The sequence below is a fragment of the Pteropus alecto genome, unplaced genomic scaffold, assembly GCF_000325575.1.
Source record: "Pteropus alecto unplaced genomic scaffold, ASM32557v1 scaffold111, whole genome shotgun sequence".
NCBI lineage: Eukaryota > Metazoa > Chordata > Mammalia > Chiroptera > Pteropodidae > Pteropus > Pteropus alecto.
The window spans coordinates 6,556,082-6,583,797 of record NW_006431915.1 but is presented as its reverse complement, the minus strand read 5'-3'; the positions used below and the strand labels follow the sequence as shown (position 1 = coordinate 6,583,797).

The window sequence follows — 27,716 nt, the reverse complement described above, 5'->3', positions numbered from 1 at the left end:
TTCACAGTCCTTTCAGCACGACTGGATCTCACCTCAATATCTGTGTTGTCACGACAGCTCTCTTAAGGCTTCTGGACTCAACCCCCAAGGCTTCCACAGATCTACTTTATGCCTTAAAGGGACAGAACAAAAAGTGTTCCCACCTGGTAGGTACAAATGAAATCATCTTCATTGTAAGACGTCAAATTTCAGCAGTTCTTGCCATTACTGCTACAACTCAGCATTCTCACCTGAAAATCTACCTCAGGTATAATATGGAGGATCTTATCTGTGTGTGTCGGGGTCAGCGCTCTCATCTCTCCTCAGGTCCTTCCTTTCAGCTTGAAGATTCTGTGATTCTATGAGACTGGTGAGGAGGGCCATGGAATCTCTAGTACCGGAGCTTTTTGGGTGTGTTTATTTTTCAATTCTGCCTTATAGAAAATTTCAAACATATACAAAAGAACAGAGAAGAGAGTAACAAATGCTCACATACACATCTATTTGCTTTAACAATTACCTGCTCGATACCAATTTGTACATCGTCTCCACCTCCACCTCTACCTACTCTACCCCTCTAGATTATTTTGAAGTAAATCCTTAAATATTTTAAAATATATCTCAAAAAGACAACTCTTTTAAAGAACTAGTATATGTTCTTAAGTCTGTTTATGTATGTAAAATGTTGCATACATACAAGCATTTTTCTGAGAAAATAGTCTACTGCTTCATCAAATTTTATTTTATTTTATTATTATTATTTTTTAGGCGAGGCAACCCTTGGTTGATTTCACAGATTGCAAGGACCTTGTCGGCTTACAATCCTTTATTTTTTTAAAATTTTTTACGCCTACCACATCTGGTCTTCCTAGGTGGTCTCCCATCTAAGTACTAACTAGGCCCGACCCTGCTTAGCTTCCAACCGTGCTTAGCTTCTGAGATCAGACGAGATCGGGCACATTCAGGGTGGTATGGCCATAGATGCTTCATCAAATTTTAAAACCGGTTCAAGTGTTTACAATTTTAAAAATTGTTGCTCTAAGCAGAATAAGAGTGTCAATTTGCCTGAGGATCAGTAATTGTCAATGAAATATCTCATCTTTTCGCCATTACCACCATTCTACTCATTTGGAAGTATTTTTCAGAAATTTATTTGTTAGAAATGGTTTTAGCTGTTGTATATATAGAACAGCAAATTTCTACTTAAAAAGTTTTAGGATTAAACGTACTCTCCAAAAGCCATAAATAATAATTTAAAGAGTAGAAAAAAAAATTAGAGGCATATATACAATGGTCAATATACAATCAATATGAGAATTTTCCAGATAGACTCTCAGCCTGCCCACTGAAAAAAATCTAAGTCAGAGAAGCAGAGGGAGAGTCATTTAGAACTATTTCACCCAGAGCATTCACTCAGAAGCATAGAATACAGGTCCAGAACTGCTCAAGATGGCCTAACATTTTGCAAAGTACAAAGGAAAACATTACTTCCAGGAGCGTGATACTAAAAAACATTCAGAAACCATACGTACTGCTGATTTAAAATATCTAAGTCGTTTTAATAAAACAGACATAAAATATACTTTAATGTTTTTATTTTCAAAAATCTGGGTTAAACATCAAGCTGCATGTACATAAACCAAACCAAACAACAATAACAACAACTTTTTTTTAAAAAAAACCAGAACCTTGTAAACTGTCAAAGACTCTCCTAGGCTATCAGCCAGAAGGCTGGACTTGATGAACAAGAAAGTGCCTTCCAACTCTGACACCATGACAGAAACTAGACGTTACACGTGCTTCCCCGCTCGTGTGCTCCCAGGCGCACGTGCATCACTGGGGGAAAACAGAAAAAGTTGAAAATGGAACAAGAAAATCATTTATGTTACTGTCTATTTTTGATATCATTCAGAATGATGTTCTAATGTTAAAAAATTGTGGATATCTTCCTCTACATTTAAAACAAAGCCCCAAAACACAGCCAGGACAGAGACAACATTAGGACGTTTTTGTTGCTGACATTTGGAACACAGCCACGGAGAAAATATTAAAAACTTAAATACAAGCATTGTGTTTCTTATCTAAATAGTTCAGAGTAAACAGTCACGGCCAAGCAGGGCTCCGGAGACCCTGGGAAGGGTGATACTTGGAACCTGTCCAGAAGATTCTACCTAGAAGAGGTTTGCTGTGCTTCAAAATGACAAACCAAGCAAACTCAAAGCAACCCATTAACTATTCTATTGCTAAATTTAAAGCAAACGTGCTGGTGTTGCTGAAAATTTAGAGTTTAAATTGGCAAGACAGCTTGGGCACAGATGAAACCATTATACTGTCAGGGAGGAACTGAGAGTTAAGGCCATCGATACTGGACATTTCCGTGTGTTTTCAAGTCCTTCCAGTGCAAGCTGATGAAAAACAGAATGAAACCACCCAGCTGCCAGTCTAACACTGACATCGTAGACACCGTTATTTATTGTTATTGTTGTTGACTGCTTTTATTCTTTTAGTATCTTCATTTAAATACAGCTCCATAAAACTTCAAGTACAGTTAAGGAAAGCACCTCACTGCCCCAGGCCAGGTTCCTGCAGTTGAAACTGCACTTTTCTTGCATTCGTATTCTAAAACAAGTTTCATTCTCCCCGCCCCCATGTCTGATCTCTTTTTAAAGCACAGATATATTCTGTAATTTTCTAATTTTGCGCCTGTTCTCATCTCTGAGTTTGAGGAGAGTAGAGAAGCACATGGTACCCTCTGACCCCTTGCCTTTTCTCACTTGGATGCAAGGGACTCTTTCAGGATTGTATTTTAAATAGCAGTGAGGAAAACTGGGAGCAATTTAAATTTTATTTGTAAAAGAAGTATCTGAATTTTCTGTTTATATCATCATGATCATACATCATTTCAGTAATAAAAATAAAGAAACATAATACTGTGATCTGGCAATTATTTTTAGGTACATTTTCTTGTATTAGTTTAACCCATTCACGTGAGGACTTTGGGAACTTTTAGATATGTAGCTTCAAGCATTATTATCTATTCATCTATTTAAAAGCATATATATCCTTCTTCTAGTGGGTGATGGTCTGATATCTAATACCCCTGAGTCCCTTAAAATTATATTAAGCAAAAACTGGTTTTTAACCAAGCTTAGTAGGTTGCAGTACAATTTATCTTTATTAGAATAGTATATAGATGGTTTATCTCCTGAATGCTTATCATAACTAAAAATATTTTCTGAATTTTAACACATAAAATATATCAAATTCCAAAGTCACAACTTTCCTCTCAAAATTATCTATTGTTTTCTGGCATTTGGTGCTATAGTGTAGAAATCTAAAGCCAGAATGTTCTTTTGTTTTCTGATAGCAACTTGTTACTTTCTTACTGAGTGCCTGCAGGAGTCTTCATTCTCTCTCCTTGGTAGTTTAAAATTTTTTCCATGAGGTGCTTAGATAAGAGTCTCTTCCCTCCTTCCTTTTTTTTTTTGGCCTAGAATGCAGGTAACTCCTTTCACTCTACAAACACAGATTTTCGTTCTGTTCAGGAACGATTTCATTTTTATAGTTTGATATTTTTTTCTCAACATAGTCTTTCTATCAGGAAAGCGAATATCAGTAATGTTAGCTAATGTTTGGTCTTCCATATCATCTTTCCCCATTATTTTTACCTGCTGTTTTATTTAAAGAACATTAGGAAGAAAATCTCGTTTGTCCTTCACATTATTGATTTTTTTAAAGTATCAGTTGATCTTTTCTGTTTCCAATGCGGATTTTAATCTGATGTTTTTAGCTTTTTTGAAATCTTTCTTTCTAATTTATCTTTTTTCATTTTATTCTATTGCCTTCTTCCCTCAGCCCGCTCCTATTTTAAGATAAGTATTGCTGCATGCAAGCAATGCTGTTCTTTCAATTACAACAAAAAGAACCCTAAAAATGTGTTTCTTGCAGTAGACCACTTTCATTTTCAAATGTTCTGCAAACTGTCTATTTTCCTTGGTTCAGTCACATTTTAAAAATATGCCCCATTTCACTTTTTTCTCTATATTCATCCTTAAATGTGGTCTTTACTTCCCATACCCCAGTATCTGCCCTTGGTTATGCTAACTGTCCACTTGAGTTGTTTGTCAAATCCTGTTTTCGGATATCGAGATTGATGGTAAGAAGATGTGCAGATTTCCAAGTTCATTTCTAGTTCAGCACTTTTCTACTGAAGTGGCATTCTTTTCCTTCCTACTACCAAGTTTTCTGGCTCTCTGAACCTACATCATACATGAAAAATCACAATATTTACATGTTCCACTCCTTTGTTACTTATCGTTTCTGCTCTCAGCTAAAGGGCGTTTATCTTAGAATGCGCTATACCTCTACCAGATCCTCTTTGCTTTGTGCTTACATTTCAGCCCTAGGACTTGGAGTCTTGGGGTGCACGAAGAGGAGATGGGCCTGGGAGAAAGAAGAGAAGGTGAGACAGAGAACCTTTCTGATTCCTTCCAGACATCAGAATTGAGCTTTGGCCTTTTTCTGGGTCTTTATGAGTGTTTTTCTCAAAAGACAGGGGCTCACTGGGGGATTCTGATAGAAGCGAATCCATTAATGAATTCTTAAAAATTCAAACTTCCCAGCCATGGAATGGAGAAAAGAGTTCTGGATTAATTTTCCAGTTCTGAATCTACCACTTATGGTCTTGCTGACCTTGGACGGGCCCTTTACTATCTCTGGGCTTCAATGTCTTTATTGGTAAAATGAGAGAATATGACTATCCAACCTCAGAGTTACCTATATTCTATTGTTTTCTTAAGTCTCAAAGCAGAAAATAAATATGCCTCGATAAGGAAAGAAGAATAAAAAACAAATGACTATGTAAGTATTTTGCTATGGGTACTTTAGCCTAAAATTTATAAAAATCCTCTGACACCAAAATTAAAAAGAGAAAGTAAAAAAACTGAGCATGTACTTGTGACATAGGTTAGGAAGCCCTTTACATTTTAAGTTGTGATACCAATGTCAAAACAGCTGCAGTTTGTAAATTACTTGATTTTTATTAGAATAAATTGGCATGACCATCGGCCCTTTTAGGTTGATTATGTAATACGAGTTATTTATTAGGTAAAGACAAGGCAGAAAATTGTATGCTTACTCACAGAAAACCATCAAGCATTACCAGGAATGACTAAATTATACCACGTGACCAACTGATTAGTAAGAGTACACAGTATGGGTTAAGAAAATATTTCCCAAACATTTGGTAATGGTAAGTGGACTTCTGCTGGCCTTAAGAAAGCAGTTTCGTCTAATGGACTGAGCACTGGATTTGGAGTCAGAAGATCTGGGATCAAACTTATGCTCTCCAGCTTATTAGCTCTGTGAGACTTTGGGAAATTACTTCTTTGAGACTTGACTTCTCAATAAATAAAATGGGAATAATTAGACCAACTTTGCATAGCTGTTGTGAGAATTAAATGAGAATATGAGGCAGCTGGAGAAAGCACTTACCATAGCGTTAGTCAAATCTACACCTTCTAGAGTCTTATTTGAACAAATCAGTAACAATAACTACAATTAAATACAAAGTAATCAAACCATTTATACCGACCACAAAATTCTTAAGCGCCCATTCTCATCTCAGTCGGGGAGAGGGTCTATCTAATTGCTATTAGTGGTAATGGAAGCAATATGTACCTACATATAATCCAGTAATTATTTTTTGGTCTTAATAAATATTTCCTGAAATTGTTAACTTCTATATGAGCTTCATTAGATAAAAAATAAAGCATATTAGTTGAGCATAAAAATCTGATTCTGATCAACAACTAATCATGGGGAACTAGTCTGGATTTTTTGGACTGTAAAGAACGAGAGGTATTCAAAATCATAATAATATGCAAACTTTGCCAGAAGGATGGGCAGCCTCCCCCAAAGGAATTTTGGGAAATCCTGTGGTATCAGAATATGTAGATACAGAACACAGAGCTTCCAGAGATAAGTTAGTTATCATCACACATGGCCTGCTCTTCTCTCAGAAAGGTGACCCTAGGTCACCAACAATCTCTCCCTCCACTCATGTTTTTGCCAAGTGGTTAACTTTATATAGGAAAGTACAATGAAGATTTTTACCTAATGACATTGCCTAAACAATTGAATGTTTTTCTTCCAATACAGGGCATTAAAAATTCACCCCAAAAGCAAAATCATTTAAAGATATATATATAAATTCAAAACTTTTAATGCAGTCTTCTGTTAAGGGCTATTTGTTTACAGCTTCTTAATATGTATGAGCCTTAACTTAGACTAACTTGCAGCTTATGTGGAGAAAATGAGGTAACTCTTCTTGGAGGTGTTCATAATTTGCATTTATTGATGCCTACAAGTAACTGGTTACTAATTCAAAACTGTTTAGCAAACTAGATTTCAACAAAAGCAACCAAGTGATGCATGTTCATAAGCATAACAAACATTGTTTACTTTATTTAAAGTAGTAACAACGTGGTCAGTGTTAGCCTAAAAAGAAAAATAACCAACACTCTGCTGCCCAGAGGCAGCAAAATATTTTTAGAAGTTGTGAAACTTGAAAATTCCAGAAAACTGTTATTCTTAAGGAAAACGTTCCAGTCTAGTGAGAGGCACTAATTTAGGAGATTCATTATATGACCTTGAGGAACTGGGGATTTTGCTTCCTAGTTTTGCCCCTTCCGAACTACATGGCCTTGAGGAACTGCAGAAGTGTAACATTATTCGCTTTAGAGACGATCCACTCCAATGATCCCACTTTACAGCTCAGGAAAGTGAGACCAAATTTGCCGAGTAGTGAAGCGGCTCCCAGTCTAGCAATCTCTCTACCACAGCAAGAGGCTTCAGCTGTTTCATGAGCGTTATTTTGTCCATATTCTCCCAATGACTGTGAGAACGGTAGCGTGCTGAATGCTTTAAATAACGCTGAATTAAAATCAGAATCAAAGTAACAGAATTCCAAATGTTATTTATCAGGGAAGATTAATCCAGCATATATCTAATCCAAGGAAAACCGGGAAATGCGACGTGGCCAAGGGGGCCATCTCTTTCACGACTTTGGTTAGGTTCTTCCATGCTATTCCCCTTTGCAAACATACTAAACAATAGAGAACCTTTCTCATAAAGCTTCTAAAGGTTTCCCCATTCTTCACTTGTTTTTGCTTATATCTGAGGTATCAGGGCTTGGCTGTGTTAGAGGTAGCATTTATGGGCATAAGTGTGACCAGATTATCAGTTTTGGTTTCCTCTTCAAGTTTTACAGTTCAAAGGAGAGAGAATCTCCATAATGGAAGAAATAAGTGGTGTAATGCAGATCAGTTGAATGATATTAGTTATTCCTATTGCCAAAAGTTGTAAATAAAATAGCTAACATTTATTGCATACTTATCATGTGCCTGTCCTAAACCCTTTTTATTTCATTGAACCATACCCTCAAGCTGACACCCTAACATCTCTGCCAGAATACACTTCTAAGGGGAGACCTGCTAGATTCGGAGAGGAGGTACCACGCAAGCAGGGCTCACTTTAGAGCAGATGCAGAAGGTGCTACGGGCAAGAGCTCGCCCAAGGGACCCCAGAGGTCCTGTCACAACACCTACACACCACCATTCCTGACACAAAGCCAGAAGCAACATATGCCCGGTAAACTTGTAAATTCCTGGTATTCATCCTGACTTTTGACCCCAGAGGTCCTGTCACAACACCTACACACCACCGTTCCTGACACAAAGCCAGAAGCAACATATGCCCGGGTAAACTTGTAAATTCCTGGTATTCATTCTGACTTTTGAGTTAAAAAAACAAACAAAAACAAAAACAAAAACAAAACCTCAAGGTAAGGGAGAAAACATTCTTAATTTCCTCCTTTCCTTCCCTTGAGATTCTCCCTCCCCCTGGCTTAGGCCAAGAATAGGAAAACATGGAGTCACCAGGAGGTATGGTTTAAAGCTGGCAGGAAGGACAACTACCTTAGCTGTAAGTCAACTAGAACTCGTGACACTGCCCCCTTCAGCTCCTCTGAGGATGGACAAAGCTGTCTAGATGGATAGATGCCATGCCATTTTAGCAGGTTTACTAGGTGTTACCACATGTAAAGTGTGTGTATCCAAATATAGACATCTACATACAAATACATAACAGACTAAGTGCCGAGTACAATGGGTGGCACAGAATCACACTTGATAAATGTATTTTCTTTCTCACTCCTATTCCCCAAGGAGGCATGTAATAAATAGCAGTTAGGATGCTGAGATACAATTCTTTCATTCTATCAGGTGTCACTGAAGATTCCACCTCCTGATTTTTTATTATAATCATTCACTTCAAAATTCTGAAATTTTACATTACATCAAATAGGTAATAAGCAACAAATTTGAAGCGGAGATGGCTATTCGGCTGATGGAAAGCCACTATCAACAGAAAGATTATAACCTCTGGATCAGTTATCGCTACTTCTGGAAAGGTTAAATCTGAAAAAATCCCACTGATTCCTAATGGCAATTTCTTCTTGAATCTATTTAAAATCAAAGTGGAGATTTTATTTAATGAGGCTGCAGGCTCTGCACAATAGTTCACATAGGTTCTATTTCTGTTTAAGTGCAGAACTGACCAAAATAAAAAAAAGACTATCTGCTTTCCACAAACAAAATATCCTTTGGGTGTTTAGCAAACTAAAGGAAACTGTACCTAATGTTTTGTGGTTTTTTTAAATTCAAAACCCTAAAATCATTATAGGAAACCATAATAGAATAGTATGCAATATCAAGTCAGGACATCGATTTTTAATTATTACCTGTTATTTACATACAAATAGAGACACACCAAAATTAATCTCTATTCAGGAAAGATCAACTAGTGAACAAAATTACAAATGTGCAGTAACTAAAAAAGGAACATTAACCCTTAAGGCAGCATTGGTTGAGTCTTCTCTGGTATTACATATTTCAGGAAGTATTACATATTTCAATGACTAGTGAATGGTTTTTAAAACCAATTAAAATAAATACTAAAATAATGTTTTGTAAAAGAAAAAAGAACTGATTTCGGGACTCCTGCAATTCCAATTTATACTGGAATTTTAATTTTGAATTTGAAAGCACACACAAAGAACACAATGGTATAAAGTTACAGCAGTCTTTTCTCAAATACAAAATAAAGATCCCTAGAAATTATTATTATTAATTAGCACTCTTTGGGCTCCTTTTTCACTTCTCATTCATAGTAGTTATTAGAAAAGTCTGCTGATGTTTCAATAGCATGTGATCAGGTTGAGTTTTACCTGAGTGAAATGGTTTCAAATTGCATTAATAACTTATCGCCATGAGTTTGACAACTACGTCCTTAATGCTGGGTTCGCTTACCTGGTAGGTTGCCTACATCATCGTGTCCCAAACATTGGCGCCAACCTAAAATGATGACATCTACTACGGTTGAAAAAGTCATACTTTGACAAAAAAAGTTCAAAGCTCTTTAATAAACACATTTTTAGATTTGTTTCCTTTGTGGCTTGTTTTGTTGGGTTTTCTTGGCTCAGCCCGAAAATTACCTATAGGTTTTTTACAGATCCAGTGCCATATGTTGACGGAACAGCTGTAGGACACAAAGAACAAAACAAAACAAAACAAAACTCTAAAAAATGTTCAAATGAAAAAAGCATTTGTATGGTGCTGATAAATAAAACGTAGGCACTTCTGCTTCAGGAGCTTTTCACATTTTGAACACAGGTCGCTTTTCCAAGCCACTTACTTTTACTACTAGAGACTCCCTCGCGGTACAAACCATCTAGTTCACTGGAAACCTTGTTCTCACAGACACCTTTTGACACATTAACCTTTTTTCATAAAATTGTCTCCACCGACGCAGAGACCAAGTTCCTCCCAGTGCTGAAAGCCTGACTGAGTGCAGCCCCACGATCTTCCACTAAGCAAGGCTGCTTGCCCTGCAGAACCAAGTTACTTATCAACACGATAAAAGAAGAGTGTCAAGTGCAATTTTTCTCCTGGAAATAGTGAACGCGTCTGCCTCTCCCTTTCTAGTTCTTACTGTGTAATTCAACAAAATGTATATAGTCTTCAGAACATTCTAAAGCTACTAGGCTACTGAGATTTTAAAAAATGACTAATTAAACAGGTTTTTTTTTTTCTTTTCCTTTTTTTTTTTTTTGAGAAAATCTGTGCTAAAAAGGCACTAGATAAAATGAACTTTCTTGCTCCTGTGTATGTAGCAATTATACAGTGTATTAGATTCTATAATTTAACAAAGGTGACATATATTTGGATAAAACATCCTAATTATTCAGACTCATCTACTTTCAGTTAGAAAATCCAAAGTCAAAGAAATAGCAGGTCGCACTGACACAGACCAGCCTGGCCATGAAGTCACAGTTGTCCCCTGCCACCTCAGAGCTCTGGCCTCGGGTGCCTGAGGAAGTTCTCACCTATCAGGGGAGCAGGACAGTGGCCTGGACCCAGAGAAGACTCACTGGCAGCAGCTGTGGGAGCCGAGCCTCCTAGAGACCTGAGTAAATGAGACGAAGGTGAAGTTCTCACAGTTTTCCAGCTTGACCTTCTTGGCTAAGTTTGGGACAATTCCCCGAAGCGACCGCAGTCCCATCCTCTGCTCCTCATACCACACGCTGCCCATGTCTATGGCCTCCTTCCTGGCAGTAAGGTAGAACGGGGACTTGGCCTCCATTTGGGTGGGTGGCCGGTGGATGTACATGTACTTGTAGAGGAGGCAGTAGGGGCACTGTTTGTGTCCCCTGGAATGCTCATGGTAGATTTTCCCATGACATATCCTAGTGGAACCACTCCGACTCTCCCTCTTGACACTGTCTGTCCGGGCAAAATAGGGCTGGTTTTGTGGGTCTTTGAGCAGCTCGATGTCACCATACATCAGATCTGCGTGCTCCTGCAGTGTCCGCATATTCAGGTATTGGCTATTGTACTTGACCACAGTGGACAGGAGGGTAACAGGGCTGTCATCCCCTAGACACCCTGCCTGCCACATCTCCTCCTCATCAGAAAGGGAGAAGTAGATGATATTGCGAGAACGGGCACCTGACATTCCTGCCTTACTCAGCACCCACAGCTTCTCCTTGAGTTTCTTGGTGGAAGAACTGAAGGTGCTGCTGGTGATGGAGAAGCCCACACCTGCATTCTTCAGGATGCGGTCCAGGCCTCGGCGAATGGCATGGAGCGAGGTGGCCAGGAAGTCTGAGCCGTCACTCTTCTTAACGGTGACATAAAAGTTCTCGAGGAGCTCGTTCAACTTCACTGCAGGGATCTCAAATGAGACAAACACTCAGGTTACACATCTGAGGACACGCAAATAGCCAGACCCCTCCTTCCTTCTCCTAATCCTCACCAGGGGCGGTATTGTAGACAAGACATTTTGTGGCCTCTAGAGGGTTGACTCCTTAGCATGATATAGTGGAAAGAACAGTGAACTTCAAGCTGGAAGATCTAGGTTCCATACTTGGCTCCACTTAATCTCTTTAAACCTCAGTGTTCCAAGCTGCAAAATGGGACATAATAATCAATACCTTCTCAAAGGATTATTGTAATAAATAAGGTAGTGGACGTGAAAGGGTTTGTAAATAGTAATGAACACACACATATACATATATATACACACACGCATTTATCATAATAATAGTTATAATAGTAATTATTATTGGCCTTTATAACGTTCACTACTCCTCTCTGGAAAGCCCTTTCTTCTCTTTTCTAGCAAATCATTTCGCTCTCTCCCCTTCCATAAGATTCAACCATCCTCTCTGAAGAATTCCTGAACTAAACTTATCAAACTCGAAATCACTCCAACCTTAATTTCCTTGATATCTACACATACTGTGTATACTGCTGGCACTAAATATCGAGCTGTAAGGAAAGATGACTGATTTGTCCACTTTTCATAGCAAGTTAATGATCCTTGAATTTTTGCTTGAATTTGTATCTCTGGCTTAATGATCCATAGGACTTGGATATTAATATTTGTTCAAAAGATACAAAAAACTAAATGACTAGACTAACAATTAGAGAGAGCTCCCTATTTAGGTATAGTAGAAGGAGCAGGAAGCTTGGCTGGTAGGAAAGCTTTATATTTCGAGAGGGAGCTAGCTGTAAAGAGAAAACCAGACCTTGCTCATAGTAAATTCAGGCAGAATATGTATTCTAGGACCAAAAAAAAAAAATGATTCAGTAAAAACTGTTTTAAAAGTAGAAACTGTAAGGTAACATTGTCTTTTCTTCTAATAGTCCTTGGGTCAAAGAGAAAACACAAACAAAATTATAGAGATTTAAAATGAACCAAACTGAAAACATTACATATCGAAATGTATGAGATGTTGCATTTAATAGTCCAATAACATCATAGTCTTGAATGATTGTGTAAGAACACTTTATTGAAAATAAACAAGCATTATTTAATTCAAAAAGCTAGACGTAAGCCAAACTCAAAAATAGTAGAGTGAATCAATAAAAATGAAACACAAATTAATGAACTAGAAAAGATATAAATTGGGATAAATAAAACATGAAAATACATAATCTTTGAAAAGACCCGTAAAGTTGACAAACTTGTAGCAGGTCTGACAGAGAGAAAGAAAGAAAAAAGAAGAGAGGAAATACACTTAAATAATATTAGGAATGAGAAAGTATAACTACGGAAAATGAATAAAGAATATGAAAAACTATGCATATTCATTTCAAAATCTAGATAACCTGAACAATTTTCTAGCAAAATATAAATTGCCAAAATTGGTTCAATAAGAGGAAAAGATCTGAGGAGCCCCAAGCAAGAGCGAAATGACTGTCAAAGATGAATGTCACTCTTAACGAGACCGCGTGTGGAGCCCTTCCACCTTTTCTTTTGTATTTAAACAGTTTTGGAACATAGGAAGAAGAAATGGGCTTCCTTTTTTTCTAACCCAAATCTGACGAGTATTATACCAAAAGATAAAGTATGTGAATATAAATGTAAACTTCCTTAAGTAAAATAGAGGCAATTTCCATCTTGCACAGACATAAAATGTGTGTACATCAGAACCACGCGAAGCAAGGACATGGCTCTGTTATGCGCAAGCAGCGATCAGCATGGCCCCGTGCAGAGTAAGGACCGCCTCTACGATCGCATCACACGCAGGATGGCAGGAAAGCAATATACCCAGAGGATTACTGCAGAGTGTAAGGATGATTCGATCTTAAAAAATATTTTAATATAATTGACGTATTCACATATCCAGTGGAAATAATATGAATTTGACAAATACTAAAAATTCTTTGAAAAAATGCGATATCCATTTCAAATTTTTAAAAATTCAAATTAAATTTAGATTTAAAAAAATAATCCTTTTACTATAATGAAGAGTATTTTATAGACAAAAACTATAAAAAATTACACCCAAAATGAAAACATTAGGATCTTTCTTATAAAGCCAGATAGAATGAACATGCTGAATATCATTGCTACTATAGAACACTGTTCTAGCCAACCAGATAAGAAAAAGAAATTACACACACACACACACACACACACACGTATATAGGAAAGAAAAAAGACAAAATATAATTGTTTTCTGCTAATCTGATTGTTGGTCTAGGAAAATCCAAGAGATTCAGCAGAAATGCTATCAGGAAGAGCAGGGTAGCTATACAAAAAATACAAAAAGCAATAGCTTTCTTACATACCAGTAAAAATCCATTAAAATAACTTCCCAATAATCATGAGACCCAAACTCAGCTGGTTTCAAATTTTTATGTTGTCACTTCCAACTCTCTACCTGCAGTTGTTAACTTCTCTTTGCATAACTTAGGACTTGTTTGGTTGCCAGAGATAGACCAAACTTGAATAAACCTAGGCAAAAGGGACATCAGAATCAGTGTACTCCATGGCCGTCAGGCCTCTCTCTCTCATCTCTGCTTCTCCGTGCGGAGCACCTTTCTTCATACAGCTCAAAACAGCCACCAAGCATCCCCCACCCCACCAAGGTTTACATCTGATAGTTTCAGATATTGGCAAGAGACCAACTCTCATTATCACCAGAAACAAATTAAAAGAAAAGATTCTGATTGGCCCACTCCTGATCCAAACAACTGACCCAAACATGGGCCATTGTGTTAACATGATGGCTTCTACAACAACGATGGGGATTGCAGGAGAGGGATGGTTCCTAAATAAGAGGTTCTGAGCAGGAAACCTTACTTATTACCTTAATACTTAAAAACAAAACAAAAAACAAACCTCTGATAAGTTTCCTGTTGCCCTTAGGATAAAGGCGCCTGACCTGTTTGTAAAACTTCGCAATCTGGCTCCACTCTGAGGTAGATTGTTTCCAAAAACAGCCACAATTCCTCCCCTTTGTATTTCCACACTCCTTTGCAATGTGACTTTGCAGCTCCTCCCACCTAGAGGTAGAATCTATTTTCCACCCTTGGCATCTGGGTTATTCAAACCAATGAGTTATTCAAACCAATAAAACGTGGCATAAGTGACAGTGTGAATTCCAAGCCTATACCTTAAGAGAGTCTGCTTTCATTGGCTTTAGACTTATAAGTTCTTCTTTCACTGTCGTAGGATGTAATGTTGCCATGTGAGGAAGCCCCATTAGACCATGGGAACATGAAACAGAGACAAGCTGTCTCTCATCTAATATCCGGATGACTGCACCCACGAGTACACTAAATGAGACCAGAAGAAACACCCAGCTGAGCACAATCCATAGAAGCAAGAGCAAATAAAATGAATGTTGCTTTGGGCCACTAAGTTTTGGGATGGTTTGTAATGCAGCGATAGATAACTGGTACAAACCCTATTTCTCTAGCCTGATCATCTGTTCTTTTTATATTCTATTTCCAGCCTCACTAAACTTTGTGTCATTCACAGAAACCATAAGGCTCTTTCATGCTTCTAAATCTTTGTACGTGCTGCTTCCTCTGCCTAGAATGCTTTTTCTTCTAATATCTATTTGGAAAATCTCTATTCATTATTTCAGATCTAGCTCAAATTTTGCTGTCTATATAAAGGCTTCTCCAGCTTCCCTAAGCAAAGTTACTCTCTCACCTGGGATCCTATTTTATTATGGCCCTCCATATTGCACAGCCTTTTACCTATTTATATGTCTGTCTCTCAAAGTGGACTAAAAGCTCCTTGAAGGCAAGAACTACATCTTATCCATGACTGGGTCTTCGTCACATACCAGAAGGCTTGAACTATATCACTGACACCCAATGAACTGATCAGCATGGGTTAAATCAATGAATTCAACTTGGAGTCAAAAGAACCACGCTGACTTATGATGCAGAACATTTTTCTGATTTACAAAGACTACCACAAATTTCAACATGAAACCACAGTTAAAGCAATGGCTGGAGAAATGTCAAGTCACAAAGTTTATATTGCTGGCACATAAGAAAACTGTTCATTATGGCCCATGTTGGCTGCCTCCTTAGTTTTCTCCGACTGAGTTTTGGGTGGAGATTACTCTTCCAGGTCACCAAGGTCTTCAATTTGTTATAAAGACATTGCAAGAAACTATATTCCTTCCTTAGGTACTCTGAATAGATATACCATCTCAAAATTCACTATAGGTTAGACACTTGGCTTCCCTAACATAAAAATGACCAAAGAGGTAGAAAGAGCTTGGTCATGGGGCAGATGAGTCTAGGTGGGAAAGAACAAAATAAGAAAAAATTGACTTATTAGGCAAATTCCAGAATCTGGAACTACGCAGTAATCCTTGAAACTTGAAAACGTTATAAAACAAGTAAAACCAAGAGTTACTTTTGGGGAATGCCTCAAACTTCCCTTTGTGATAATCTTGTCCAGAGGGTTGAAGAAAGTAGAGAAAACGCTTATGAACTATAAGTATTCTAATTGGAAAACAAAAATGAATCTTGAAGAAACCACTAAAATAAAAATGACAATAAAAATGACTTCATTTTTGCAGTTACCAAATTTTACTTTATTCAGAAAGATAGGTACTGAACTTCAAGATGCTCTATTTTCTGTGTGAATCTAATGGAGATAGAAGTCAATGACAGCTACCTTGAGGGAGATGAATCAGTGAGGATTAAGTCACGTTTGTAAAGAAAAAATACTGAGCTGAATATACACAGTAGGTCATAGAGTAATTGTAGAGTGAGATTGGCAGTGTATACTCTGTTTATTTAGATGACATTTTAAAGTCTAATTTAACTCCTTGTTTTCTTCCTTAAACAAACAACTAAATTTGAGGCTCACCAGCTACCAAACCATGATGAAGAGCTGTTACCTACCTTGTATGCTGCCAGCTACATCCATCTTTAAAGATACATCTAGACTAAAAATATCTTGCATTGAGACCAAGAAATTAAGATGAAAGAGTATGGGCCTTGACACCATGATTCCTTCTTTTAACTAAATATTCACTCATTCTCTAAAATATTGGCCTCTTTTTAAAAGAATTTATTATTAAAAATATTAAGAATTTATTATTAAAAATCCAGCCCATATGACTGGATTACAGAGGATCAAAATATATCTTCTTCTTCTCCCATTATTCCTCTAGATCAGCGGTCCCCAACCTTTTAGTACCAGAGACCGGTGCTCCTATGCAAATCTAATGCCTGATGATCTGCAGATACAGATGAAGCTTCAGTGGCTGCAGATACAGATGAAGCTTCACTGGCTCGCCACTCACCTCCTGCTGTGCAGCCCGGTTCCTAATAGGCCGAGGACCAGTACTGGTCCATGGCCTGGGGGTTGGGGACCCCTGTTCTAGATAACACAGGGGAAACTAAGAAATACTAGTACCTAAGAAATATTAGCACTCCACTGGACAGTTGAGACATTTTCATCCCCTGGGATGTATAAGTTATTTAAGCCATGGGGGTTGTGGAGAAATGAGCCTTTTTTCATGGATTCCTACACAGAAATGTAAAGGTTTCCAGTAACAGACAGCTGTCTTCACAATGACTTCACCAAGTTTGGAAAATAAGGTCCCCTGGCCTAGACACGGTTAAGGTTAGTGAGGATGAAGAAGCAGTGTTGGGGACCTGTGAGAATAGGTGAATTTTAAAATTATTATTTATGAAGGTGAAATAGTTACATTTTATTGATTTGTGGTTTTCTTTTGGTTTTATATATATATCATAAAATTTACCATCTTAACTATTTATAAATGTACAATTCAGTGGCATTAACTACATTCATAATGTTGTGCAATCTTCATCAGTATTCATGTCCAGAACTTCATTATTCCAAACAGAAAATGTACTCATTAAACAACTCCACATTTCTTCCTCCCTCCAGCCCTTGGTAACCTTTATTCTATTTTCTGTCTCTATGAACTTGCCTATTCTAGGTACCTTACATAAATGAAATCATACGTTTGTCCTTTGGTGTCTGACTTATTTCACTTAGCATAACATTTTTGAGGATCATCCATGCTGTAAGCATGTATCAATACTTCATTTCTTTTCATTGCCGAACTAATATTCCATTGTATGGATAGGCCAAAATGTGTTTATCCATCTGTCTGTTGATGGACCTTTGGGTTGTTTCTATATTTTAGCTATTGTAAATAATGCTATCGTGAGTATTTGTGTACAAGTTTTTGTATAGATGTATATTTTTAATTTTCTTGGGTATATGCCTAGGAGTAGAACTGCTGGGTGATAGAGTAACTCTGTGTTTAACTCTTGGGGAACTGACAGACTGTTTCCAAAGCAACTGCATCATTTCACATTCCTACCAGAAGTGTATGACAGGTCCAATTTCTCTACATCCTCATCAACACTTCCTACTGGATGTGAAGTGGAATCTCATGTGGTTTTAATTTGCATATCCCTGGTGTCTAATAAAGCTATGCACCTTTTAATGTGTTTATTGACCATTTGTTTATCTTCTTTATAATAACAGTTCAATGTCCTTGTCTGCTAATTCTAAAATTCATGTCAGTTCTGGGTTGGTTTTGATTGATTCATCCTTTAAGGACTATATTTTCTCACTTCTTTGCATGTCTGATAATTTTTGTTTAGTTACCAGACATTGTGAATTTTATTTCTTGGGTTCTGGATAATTTTATATTTGTATAAATATTCTTAAGCTTTGTTCCGGGACACAGTTAAATTACTTGAAAATCATTTGATCCTGTTAGGTCTTGCTTTTTTCCACTTACTTTTAAAAAATGAGATATAATTGACATATGTATTATATTAGTTTCAGTTATATAAGATAATGATTTGATATTTGTATATATTACAAAATGATCGCCATGGGTCTAGTTAACATCCATCATCACATATACTTAAAAATTTTTTTTTTTGTCATGAGAATTAAGATTTACTTTCTAAGCAACTTTCAAATATGTAATCCAGTATTATTAACCATAGTCACTAAGTCGCCACAGTCACATTACATCCTCAGTCCTTTTAACTATCTTCACACATTTTGTACCACTCCCCTCCCCGCTCTAGCAGCTACCAATTTGTTTTCTGTATCTACAAGTTTGGTTTTTTTAAAAAAAAGATTTCCCAGATAAGTGAGATCATATGGTATTTGTCTTTCTCTGTCTGACTTATTTTACTTAGCATAATGCCTTCAAGGTCCATCCATGTAGTTGCAAGATTTCCTTCTTTTTTATGGTTGAATAATATTCCATTGTTTATAGACACCACAATTTCTTTATCCATTCATCCATCTATGGACACTTACATTGCTTCCATGTCTTGGCTATTGTAAGGAATGCTGCAATGAACATGAAGGTGCATATATCTTCTCAAGTTAGCATTTTCATTTCTTTCAGATAAATGTCCAGAAGTAGAATTGCTGGGTTGTATGGTAGTTCTAGTTTTAATTTTTTGAGCAACCTCCATACTGTTTTCCATAGAAGCTGTACCAGTTTACACAGCACAAGGGTTCTCTTTTCTCCACATCCTCGCTTATGCTTGGTGTTTCTCATCTTTTTGATAATAGCCATTCTAACAGGTGTGAGGTGAAACCTCATTGTGGTTTTAAATGGCATTTCCCTGATGACTAGTGATATTTACCACCTGTTCACGTACCCGAGTCTTGCTTTTAAGATTTGTTTGTGTGGCATTAAAGCAGAGCTCAGTCTAGAGTTAATTATTCTCCACATCTGATGCAAGACCTTTCTGAATACTCTACCCCATGAATCTTGAGGTTTTTCAAATCTGGCTGGTGGGAACAGGTACTATTTCCAGTTCTGTGCGAGCTCCAGGTACCATTGCCTCTGAACCTTTCAGGTGGGTTTTTGCCAGCCTCAAGTAGTATCCTCATGTGCATATGTTGATCAGCACTCACCTAAATATTTGAGGGGAACCATCTTCATTTCTCTTAGGTTCTCTTTTTGTAGCTCTCTACTTTCAAATACTCTGTCATGACAATTCTAACTACCTCGGTCTCTTGACTCAGCAAGCCCACTGGGCCCTGCCTGAATTCTCCCTGAGCACGTACATTTTGGATGTTTCCCTTCAAAGATCATTAGCATATGACTCTGTGAGAAGCCAGGGTATGCTACTGACCTAGTACTCCTTCAGGCCCCTTACAGAGTCCTCCCCTCAATCAAGGATTCTCCAATTCATCTACCTGTCTCTTCTCTTCCTTAATAATGTTGTCAAAAATATGCCTCCCAGGGAGATAGATGGAGTAAAAGGGGTCAAATATGTGGTGACAGAAAACAATCTAACTATGAGCAGTGAACATATAATGTAATATATATGACTTACTGTTGAATTGTACACTTGAAACTTACTAGATTTTGTTAACTAATGTCACCATTAAAAAAAAAAAAAAAAAAGCCTTTCAGTAGAGCCTTGCCTTTCATATGTGCTTACTGCTTGCTGCTCCAGTTTCAGCTGTCCTTTTTGGGGGGCCCTGTGAATGGTTACCCCTCTTTCTGCAAGAACAGCAGAAGGGCCCCCGCCCCCCGTATAGTATCTAGTACACCATGCTGCCAGAAGTAGTAAACCGCATTTCCTATTTCATTTCTTGTTAATGCCCTAAAGGTTACCACTCAAACTTGGAGATGCCACCTGCCCTGGGCTTCAATTACGACCTCCATTCGCAAGACCTTTAAACCTATACTTCAGGTTTAACATTTTCTCATGTCTTAAATTCCACATTCCCAACTGCTCTTTGGACATGTCCATCTGGATAGCCATCTGATGTAGATTCAAAACATCCAGACCAAAATACAACATCTTTCTTTTCTGTCTCTACGTGTCCACGAATGTTTCCTTCCGTTCGTAAACCTTAAACATTTCAAGTTAGTTTTGCAGAATTCATTTTCTAATGAGGAAAATGGGGACCAAGCATATTAAATAAATTTTTGCTCAATACTTCCACTTAATTTCTCTAGAATATCACTTGCATTTTGTTTCTTCACATTCAAAAAGCTTCAGTGGTTTCCCTTTTGCCTAAGACACTTGTAGATCTTATGGTCAGGGTGTTCTCTCTATTGCAACAGTCTCTTCCCCACTGCCCCTGGAATAATCCTTCAAATAAAATCTCTCCTTACAAACAAAAACGAAAACCAAAACAAAACTTCAATGGTTTCCCAATATTCACAAGATTTTAGCTTGGCACTTAATAGGTATCCAATCTAGTTTTATGCCCACGAATCCCATATACGAAGCCCCTGCTACAGGCAAACGAGTCTATCCTTCCAAATCTCTTCCTCATGCCACTCAGCCTAGAAGACTCTTGTCTCCATCTGCTTCTACTGAAATCCTGTCTCTCTCTCTGAAAACACCGCTTAAATATCAATGCCTTTGCTAGTGTCACCAAATTGAAATCAATTTATCCAATTGAATTTTTTTTTGGCATTTCTGATCTGAAAATTCATAGAACACTTATTAAATTCCACTTTGTACTGTGGATATATTTCTATTTAATGTTCTTTCAAAGTTTTTCCAGGCAGAAAGCAGCTGTTCTGTGCTTCCCACAATGCTTAGCACAGTGCTTGGCACTGGGAAGCTCAGTGAAGTTGGCTGAAAGAAGTAAACTCAAGAGTTTCTTACCTTGGTGATGTCCGTATGATCTTTGAGCCCGTTGGTCATACACCAATATCGCCACACATTCAGGGCATAGCGCGTGGCTTTGGTAGTATTTGGGCTTACTGCACTGGTACACAGATCATTCAAGTCATCGTTAATATTAAATACAGGAAATTTGTTGAGCTTAGTAGAATAGGCTAGAAACAGAAAAAATAAAAGGCATTAAAATAATTTGCCATTCCTTTCTTGAGAGAATTACATCTTGGGATCATGTTAAATCATAGGAAACTCCTCAGAGATAACACTTTTGAAAAAATGAAATTTCTACCAAGTATGTATATGTTAGAATAAATAAACTAGGGAACAATATTTCTAGCATAAGTTCCCGAATCAATGCACTAACCTTGCATTTAATCCCAACAATTTTGCCATATAAACTAACTGATGCACTAATGCAGGCATTCACATAATGAAAGGGGAGTGGGGAGAACGAATGCAGAAAAACAAAGAATGTTCTATCTAAAATGTTCACTGGAAAAAATAGCATTTCTATTAACGACAACAACAAAATGAAAGAAGGGAAGACAAGTTAACACATCCTTTCTCTTTACCCATAGCACATGAAGAGCTATTATTTCTCTGCGATATATAGTCTCAAATGTCTTATGTGCCATCCTGGACAGCCTTGTATTAAATGGTGTTAGCATATTTCCTTAATTCTTTTCACAAATAAAGAGAAAGATATTTAAACCCTGACACATAACCCATTAGCTAGCTTAGAATAAGAATGGAAAGGCGAGGGGGAGAAATATCCAGGGAAAGGAGGGAGAATGTTCCAGAGAGGCGCACATGGTCTCAGAGGAGAGGGAACAGATTTCAAATTGCAATTGCCAAATTACTTCAAATAAAAACTGGTTTTCCTCAATGTATCCACTTTTAGTGTTGGTTGCCAGAAAGATAATCAAATCCATAACCTTAGCTGGCCCTTCTTCATATACTGATCTACTAAAACCAGAATTAAACTATTCAAATTGAGGTGTTCAGATAAAAAAAAAAAATCAAGGTAGACCACCGCAAAGTAAAAACAATGTCAACCTGTACTTTAGTGGTTCTTACTCACTCTGGAATGTTTCTGTCTTCAAACAACACAACAAAGGGCTAAGAAATAGCAAAATGAAAGTGAAGGCAATTATACAAGGGTGATCTGCAAACTGGCTTCCCGTTCTCTAACTCACCTCATCTTTCACCGCTCCTACTGAGGAACCACCAGCCTCCTGTTGTGCCCAGCGTCTGCCGGCAGCCAGGACACCCACCCCACACCTTCCCCACACTTAGCCTGAGAAATCTCCCCACAGTCTGTGTGCCCATCAAAAGTGTCTTTTTTTTCCCAATTCCAATTCCAATTCCAAGCCCATTCTACATAATCCTTCCCCACACTACCCAGCTCCCTCATTTTCTCCTTCACTGTCTCACATTTGCTTTATTATTTCATGGAACTGTGATCTAATTGTATCCAGAATATCATTTTGATTGGATTGTATGCTCCTTAAGACTCTGTCTTCACCCTTTAAGTCTTCTGTTGAACTGCTGAACACACAATCGGCTTTAATGCTAGAAATGTTATCGGAAGCAACTTAGTTATGTAGGTATATTCTCTTAACACTTGCATAAACCAAGATAACTTACATTATTTTGGGGACTCGCTTGATATTAAAGAAAGGATTCTAGCATAAAACTTAAGATTACATCTAGCACTAACTAAAAGCTTACTATATGCCAAGAGTTATATAAATTACCTGTAAGCTACAAGCAACCCTATTGCTGTAACTATTTTACAAATAAGGAAACAGAACCTCATACATTTAGTAACTTCAAACATCACTCATCCAATATGTACTTAGTGCCAGGCACTGTGCTGTTCCACATCATAGCGTTAGCAAGCGGTCAAGCCAGGGTTTGAACCTGGGTCCCACCGACTCTATGTCTGGCCACTACACAAAGGAATCTGGTACTACAGGGATAAAGTTCTCAGTAAAGAATGCAATTTAAATATTAGCCACTTACAAAAAGTATATCCTGGCCCCCCAAATTTACTCGAATTAACTCTCTGTGAGAACTAAATCTGATGTATTTCAACAACCACTATAATTTCACTGTTTTTATTTAAAACAACAAAAGGATTATTTGTACCAGAGCCCAGTCCTCATCACTTAAATACAGTGTAAGCATAGAAGAGTCACACTGCAAGGTGGACAAATATCTCGAAAAGCCACGACTTACCAAAACTAAATAAGAAAGATACAGTTTAAACAGTTCTATACCCACTAAAGAAATTTAATCTATAATTTAAAATATACAAAAAAAAAAAATCCATTCATGTTCAGATGGATTTCACCAGTAAACTCTTTTAACATTTAAGGAACTAATATACTGTCAGATCTAAAGACTCTACTGGTAAACAGAAAAAGAAGGAATATTAACCAGTGTCTTTTCTAGAACAGCCTAAGTTTTCTATAAAAATAAGATGAGAATAATACAATAAAATAAAATTACAAGTCAACGGAGCTTATAAACACAGATATAAAAATCCTTAACACACTAGGAGCAAACTGGATGACGACCTCACACCACGAACAACAAAAAATTCCAAATGTATCATGCCCTAAATGTGAATGGTAAAATGAAAAAGTTTCTAGAAGAAAACATAGGAGACCATTTTTGTGACCTTGGAGTAGCTACATATTTTTAAACAGGACATCAATATTACTACCCCAAAAGTAAAAGGTTGGTAAATTGAATTTCATTAAAATTAAAAAGACTTTTCTCAAAATGCACCATTAAGAGAGGGAAAAGACAAGCGACATAGTGAGAGAAGATATGTGAAGGGCATATATCTGACAGATCGATTAGAGGGCACATAGTCCCATTAGATATGGACAAACTTAAGTGGGCTCTGCATAAAATAGGAAATATCATTCCTATTTCTGGAAATAAAAAGTAAAATGCACTCACCAAAATATCTACAATGAAGAACAAATCTATAAACATCAAGTGTTGATGAGGATGTGAAACAACAAGAACACTCTTACTGGGCTGGTAAGAGTGACAATTTGTATGACCACTTTGGAAACTAATTGGCAATATCTACTAAAGTTGAATATATATGTATTCTATGACCCAGCAATCCTACACCCGACAGAAATGTGTATTTGTGTATTAAAAGGTATGTATGTGTGAGTGTTGATAAAAGCATAATTAATAATAAATACTGGACACAACTCCATGCCTATAAACAAGAGAATGCATATGGAATTATAAAATATTTATACAATAATTATACGATAACAAGGAACGGACTACTGGAATGAACAATATGCATAAACACAGATGAATCCCCAAAACACAATGTTAAGCAAAAGAAGCCAGACATAATAGAGTATATTGAAAGGGTCCATTTATATACTTCAAAAACAGATAAAATGACTCTATGGTAGAGTAACATAATGGTTACATCAGGGAGGTATCAAAGAGAGGGCACATGAGGGAAGCTTCTAGGCTTCAGGTAGTGCTCTATGTCTGCCTCTAGGTGCTGGTTATAGCAATATGTTTGCTTCATAAAAATTAAGCTATACACTAATGATTTGTGCACTTTTCTGACTGTATAATTCAATAAGAAAACTTTCCAAAAATCCTTAAAATTAAAAATGTATATACAAACCTAATGAAGAGTTACACCAAAAAAAAAGAAAATACACTGTACCTAAACAGTAAGGCTCAATATTATGAAGATGTTTAATTTCTTCAAGTAATCTTTAATGCAATGTAATTCTAATTAAAATCATCCAGTTTGTTGTTACTTGACTGGTATTCTAAAGTTTGCCTAGGAGAGTAAATACATAAGAAAAGGACTACAGTTTAGAAAATAATGATTGGGAGGCCTTGCCCTGAAAGATGTAAACAGGTACTATAACACCGCAATAATTTAAAGTTTAAGTTCTGGTAAAGAAATAGGCGAATAGATCAATACTACAGAAGAGAGTGCAGAAAAGATCTGTGTAAATATGCAAACTGAGTATATAATAAAGGCTCCAATTCACATTGCTGGGGAAAGGATGGACTTTTCAATAGATGCTTTGAGATAACAAGCTACCGAGTTAGAAAAACAAAAACAAAAGCATATTTAGATTCCTATTTCATTCCACACACAAGTAACACATTTCCAAATTGATCATTTCAAAAAGCTATTTCCATAAAGAAGACAATTTTCATGATTTCAGGAGTAAGGAAAGCCTTCTCAGTATGACACAACCCAGAGGCATAAAAAAAATAGATTAACAAATCAGATGACAAAAAAAATTCAAAGTCCTGCATTTGATATATCTTAAAATGCAATAAACAGATCTAGAAAAAATACTTACAAAGTGACAAACTACATATTAAAAAGCTACTATAAATCAGCTGGAAAAAGCTAACTCAAGAAAATAGGCCCAAGACATACAAGCAACTATTCATAGAAGAAATACAAATGACAAAAAACATTAGTAATAATTGGGTATTATAATCAAACTAAGATGTATTTCATTTATCAGACTGGCAAAAGTACAAAAAGGTCCATTTCTAAATCTTGGTTAGGATGCAGAGGAACTTGCACGAGCATAGAAAAAAAATTTAGGAGGAGATATATCACATCAGTTAGTCATTACCTCTGTGGGACTTCTAAACTTTACAACATGAATGTATTATTTTTGCAAGTTACAAAAAATCACTAGGACTTTGGAAATGCATATGTGGGAAAAATAAATAAAATATACTTTTTATTTGACCCAAGAATTCCTATTTTAGAAATTTATTTTAAGGGTATAATCAGATAGATGTATAAAAAGGTATGCTCGAAGGTGTTCTTTAAGGCATATTTTATAAAAGTGAAAAACTGAAAATAAATCCAATCCAGCAAAAACATTATAGTACAACAGAATAGCTTTTGGTACTACTGTGCAACAGAAAACTATGTAGCTAAATAATCACACTTTCAAAGGCTAAAGATCTTTTACAAATGTACAAAACAGTAAATACATTTTGACTACAATTTTTGAAAGTACAGTTGACCCTTAAATAACATGGGCTTGAACTGCACAGGTCCACTTATACATGGATTTTCTCCCAATAAATCTGTACAGTACTGTAAATATATTTCCTCTTGATTTTTTAAGTAACAGATTCTTTATTGTAAGACTATAGTATATAACATACAAAATATGTGTTGACTGATGTAAGGTTTCAGTCAATGGTAGTCTACTGGTAAATTTTTTGAGAGTTAAAAGTTATATGCAGATTTCTAGCTGCATGGGATCAGTGCACCTAACCCTCCACTTTGTTCAAGGGTCAAGTGTACCTGTATGCTTAAAAAAATTCCAAAAGAAAACATCAAAATGTTATAAGTTGTTATTTATGGGTAAGATTCCTGTGATTTTTATTTCTTATTTTATTATACTTATTAGTTTTTGCCAAATTATTCACAATGAACCTTTGCCTCAACATTTAAAAAACATACATTTTAATAAAGAAAATGTTTTTAAAAAATGATAGTTCAGTCTAAAAATGTTTGCCACCAAATTCAATGTTTGCTTTTATCTCTTCAGATGACATATCACCAACATTAAGTATGTTATACATATTAGCTACTTTAGTCACTTGAAATCGTCTTGGGAAAGATTATGAATAAATAAATTAACTTTTTAAAAAAAATTTTCTGACTTGTAGGCTAAATATTACTCAATCTGAGTTCTAATATCCTTCCCCTATCAGTGAGTAAAATTTGTCATGTTTTAAATATATAACTTGTTTCTTAAAGTACTAGGAAAACATAAACTAAGTTACAACTATTTATAAAGTAATTTAAATATTTAAAATACTATCATACAAAAATACAATCATTGTTTCTATTTGTAATATTCAGCTTTACATGAGTAAAGACTTTGGTGGATTATTCATACGTATGAAAGAACTACATTTGTATTTCTTTAAAATAATTAACAGTGAGAGAGAACATTATATTTTCTGGTGTTTTAATATGCTTTATTCAATAATTTTAGTGACACAAAGATGTCTGAAGTTAACACTCATTTTGAACAACCTCTCCTATTCTGTTCAAAAGAGACTTTCTGTCAAATGTACTAAAGGTAATGAACGTCACATGGAGACCTGTATCTGACCAAAAAGATTTTCTTAAAAACGAGGCGGTCTAGAATCTGACTTCTACTTAGCTTGGTATAACACAGTTGTCTGACAGAGGTCCACAGACAGAGAGATGGTGAATTTGCAGTGAAGCCTTCTGCTTCATTAACAGGATTTTGGAGACTGGGGCTCCAGGAAACATATGATTAATTCAGCTGTTGATGCCTTCTTGAAACGTCTTCCCTACCCCATGGGCTGTTTCTGAGCACTCACAGGTAGAGATGCTTCTCCTTCCACAATTTCCCCCTCCTCAGTGGTAAGAAACATGTGACAGGGAATGCTTTGCTCAATATGCATTGGCTATAAGGGGCTAAGGCTTAGTGACTGGGGCAATTCTGTTTTTCAAAATACGGTTTAACTTGTTTTTAAATTGTTTGTTGTGGCTACAAAAATCAACCACCTTTGCAGAAAACCACTTATTAAATGAATGAAGACTGCTCATACCCCAAAACAGACAAAATACGGTGATTAAAACATGCTCTCATTATACAGACATAA

General features: G+C 36.5%; 1 protein-coding gene and 1 pseudogene across 3 annotated transcripts in view; both read right to left on the bottom strand.

The window, feature by feature from the left end:
• Positions 1-826: 826 nt before the first annotated feature.
• Positions 827-962, bottom strand: LOC112473185 (annotated as a pseudogene).
• Positions 963-10,085: 9,123 nt separating this feature from the next.
• The window catches only part of KIAA1958 (KIAA1958 ortholog), an 82,326-nt gene continuing 64,695 nt past the window's right edge, over positions 10,086-27,716 (bottom strand). For 2 of the 3 annotated variants that reach the window (XM_006906113.3, XM_006906112.3), the window contains 2 exons: positions 21,009-21,181; positions 10,086-11,271 (listed from right to left, as the gene is read on the bottom strand). In XM_006906113.3, coding sequence (XP_006906175.1) covers positions 10,465-11,271; positions 21,009-21,181 — 980 coding nt within the window. In that variant the 3' untranslated portion in view covers positions 10,086-10,464. Of the gene's footprint in view, positions 11,272-11,352; positions 11,503-21,008; positions 21,182-27,716 lie in introns of all 3 variants that reach the window. The other variant, XR_003043916.1, reaches the window with a different exon arrangement.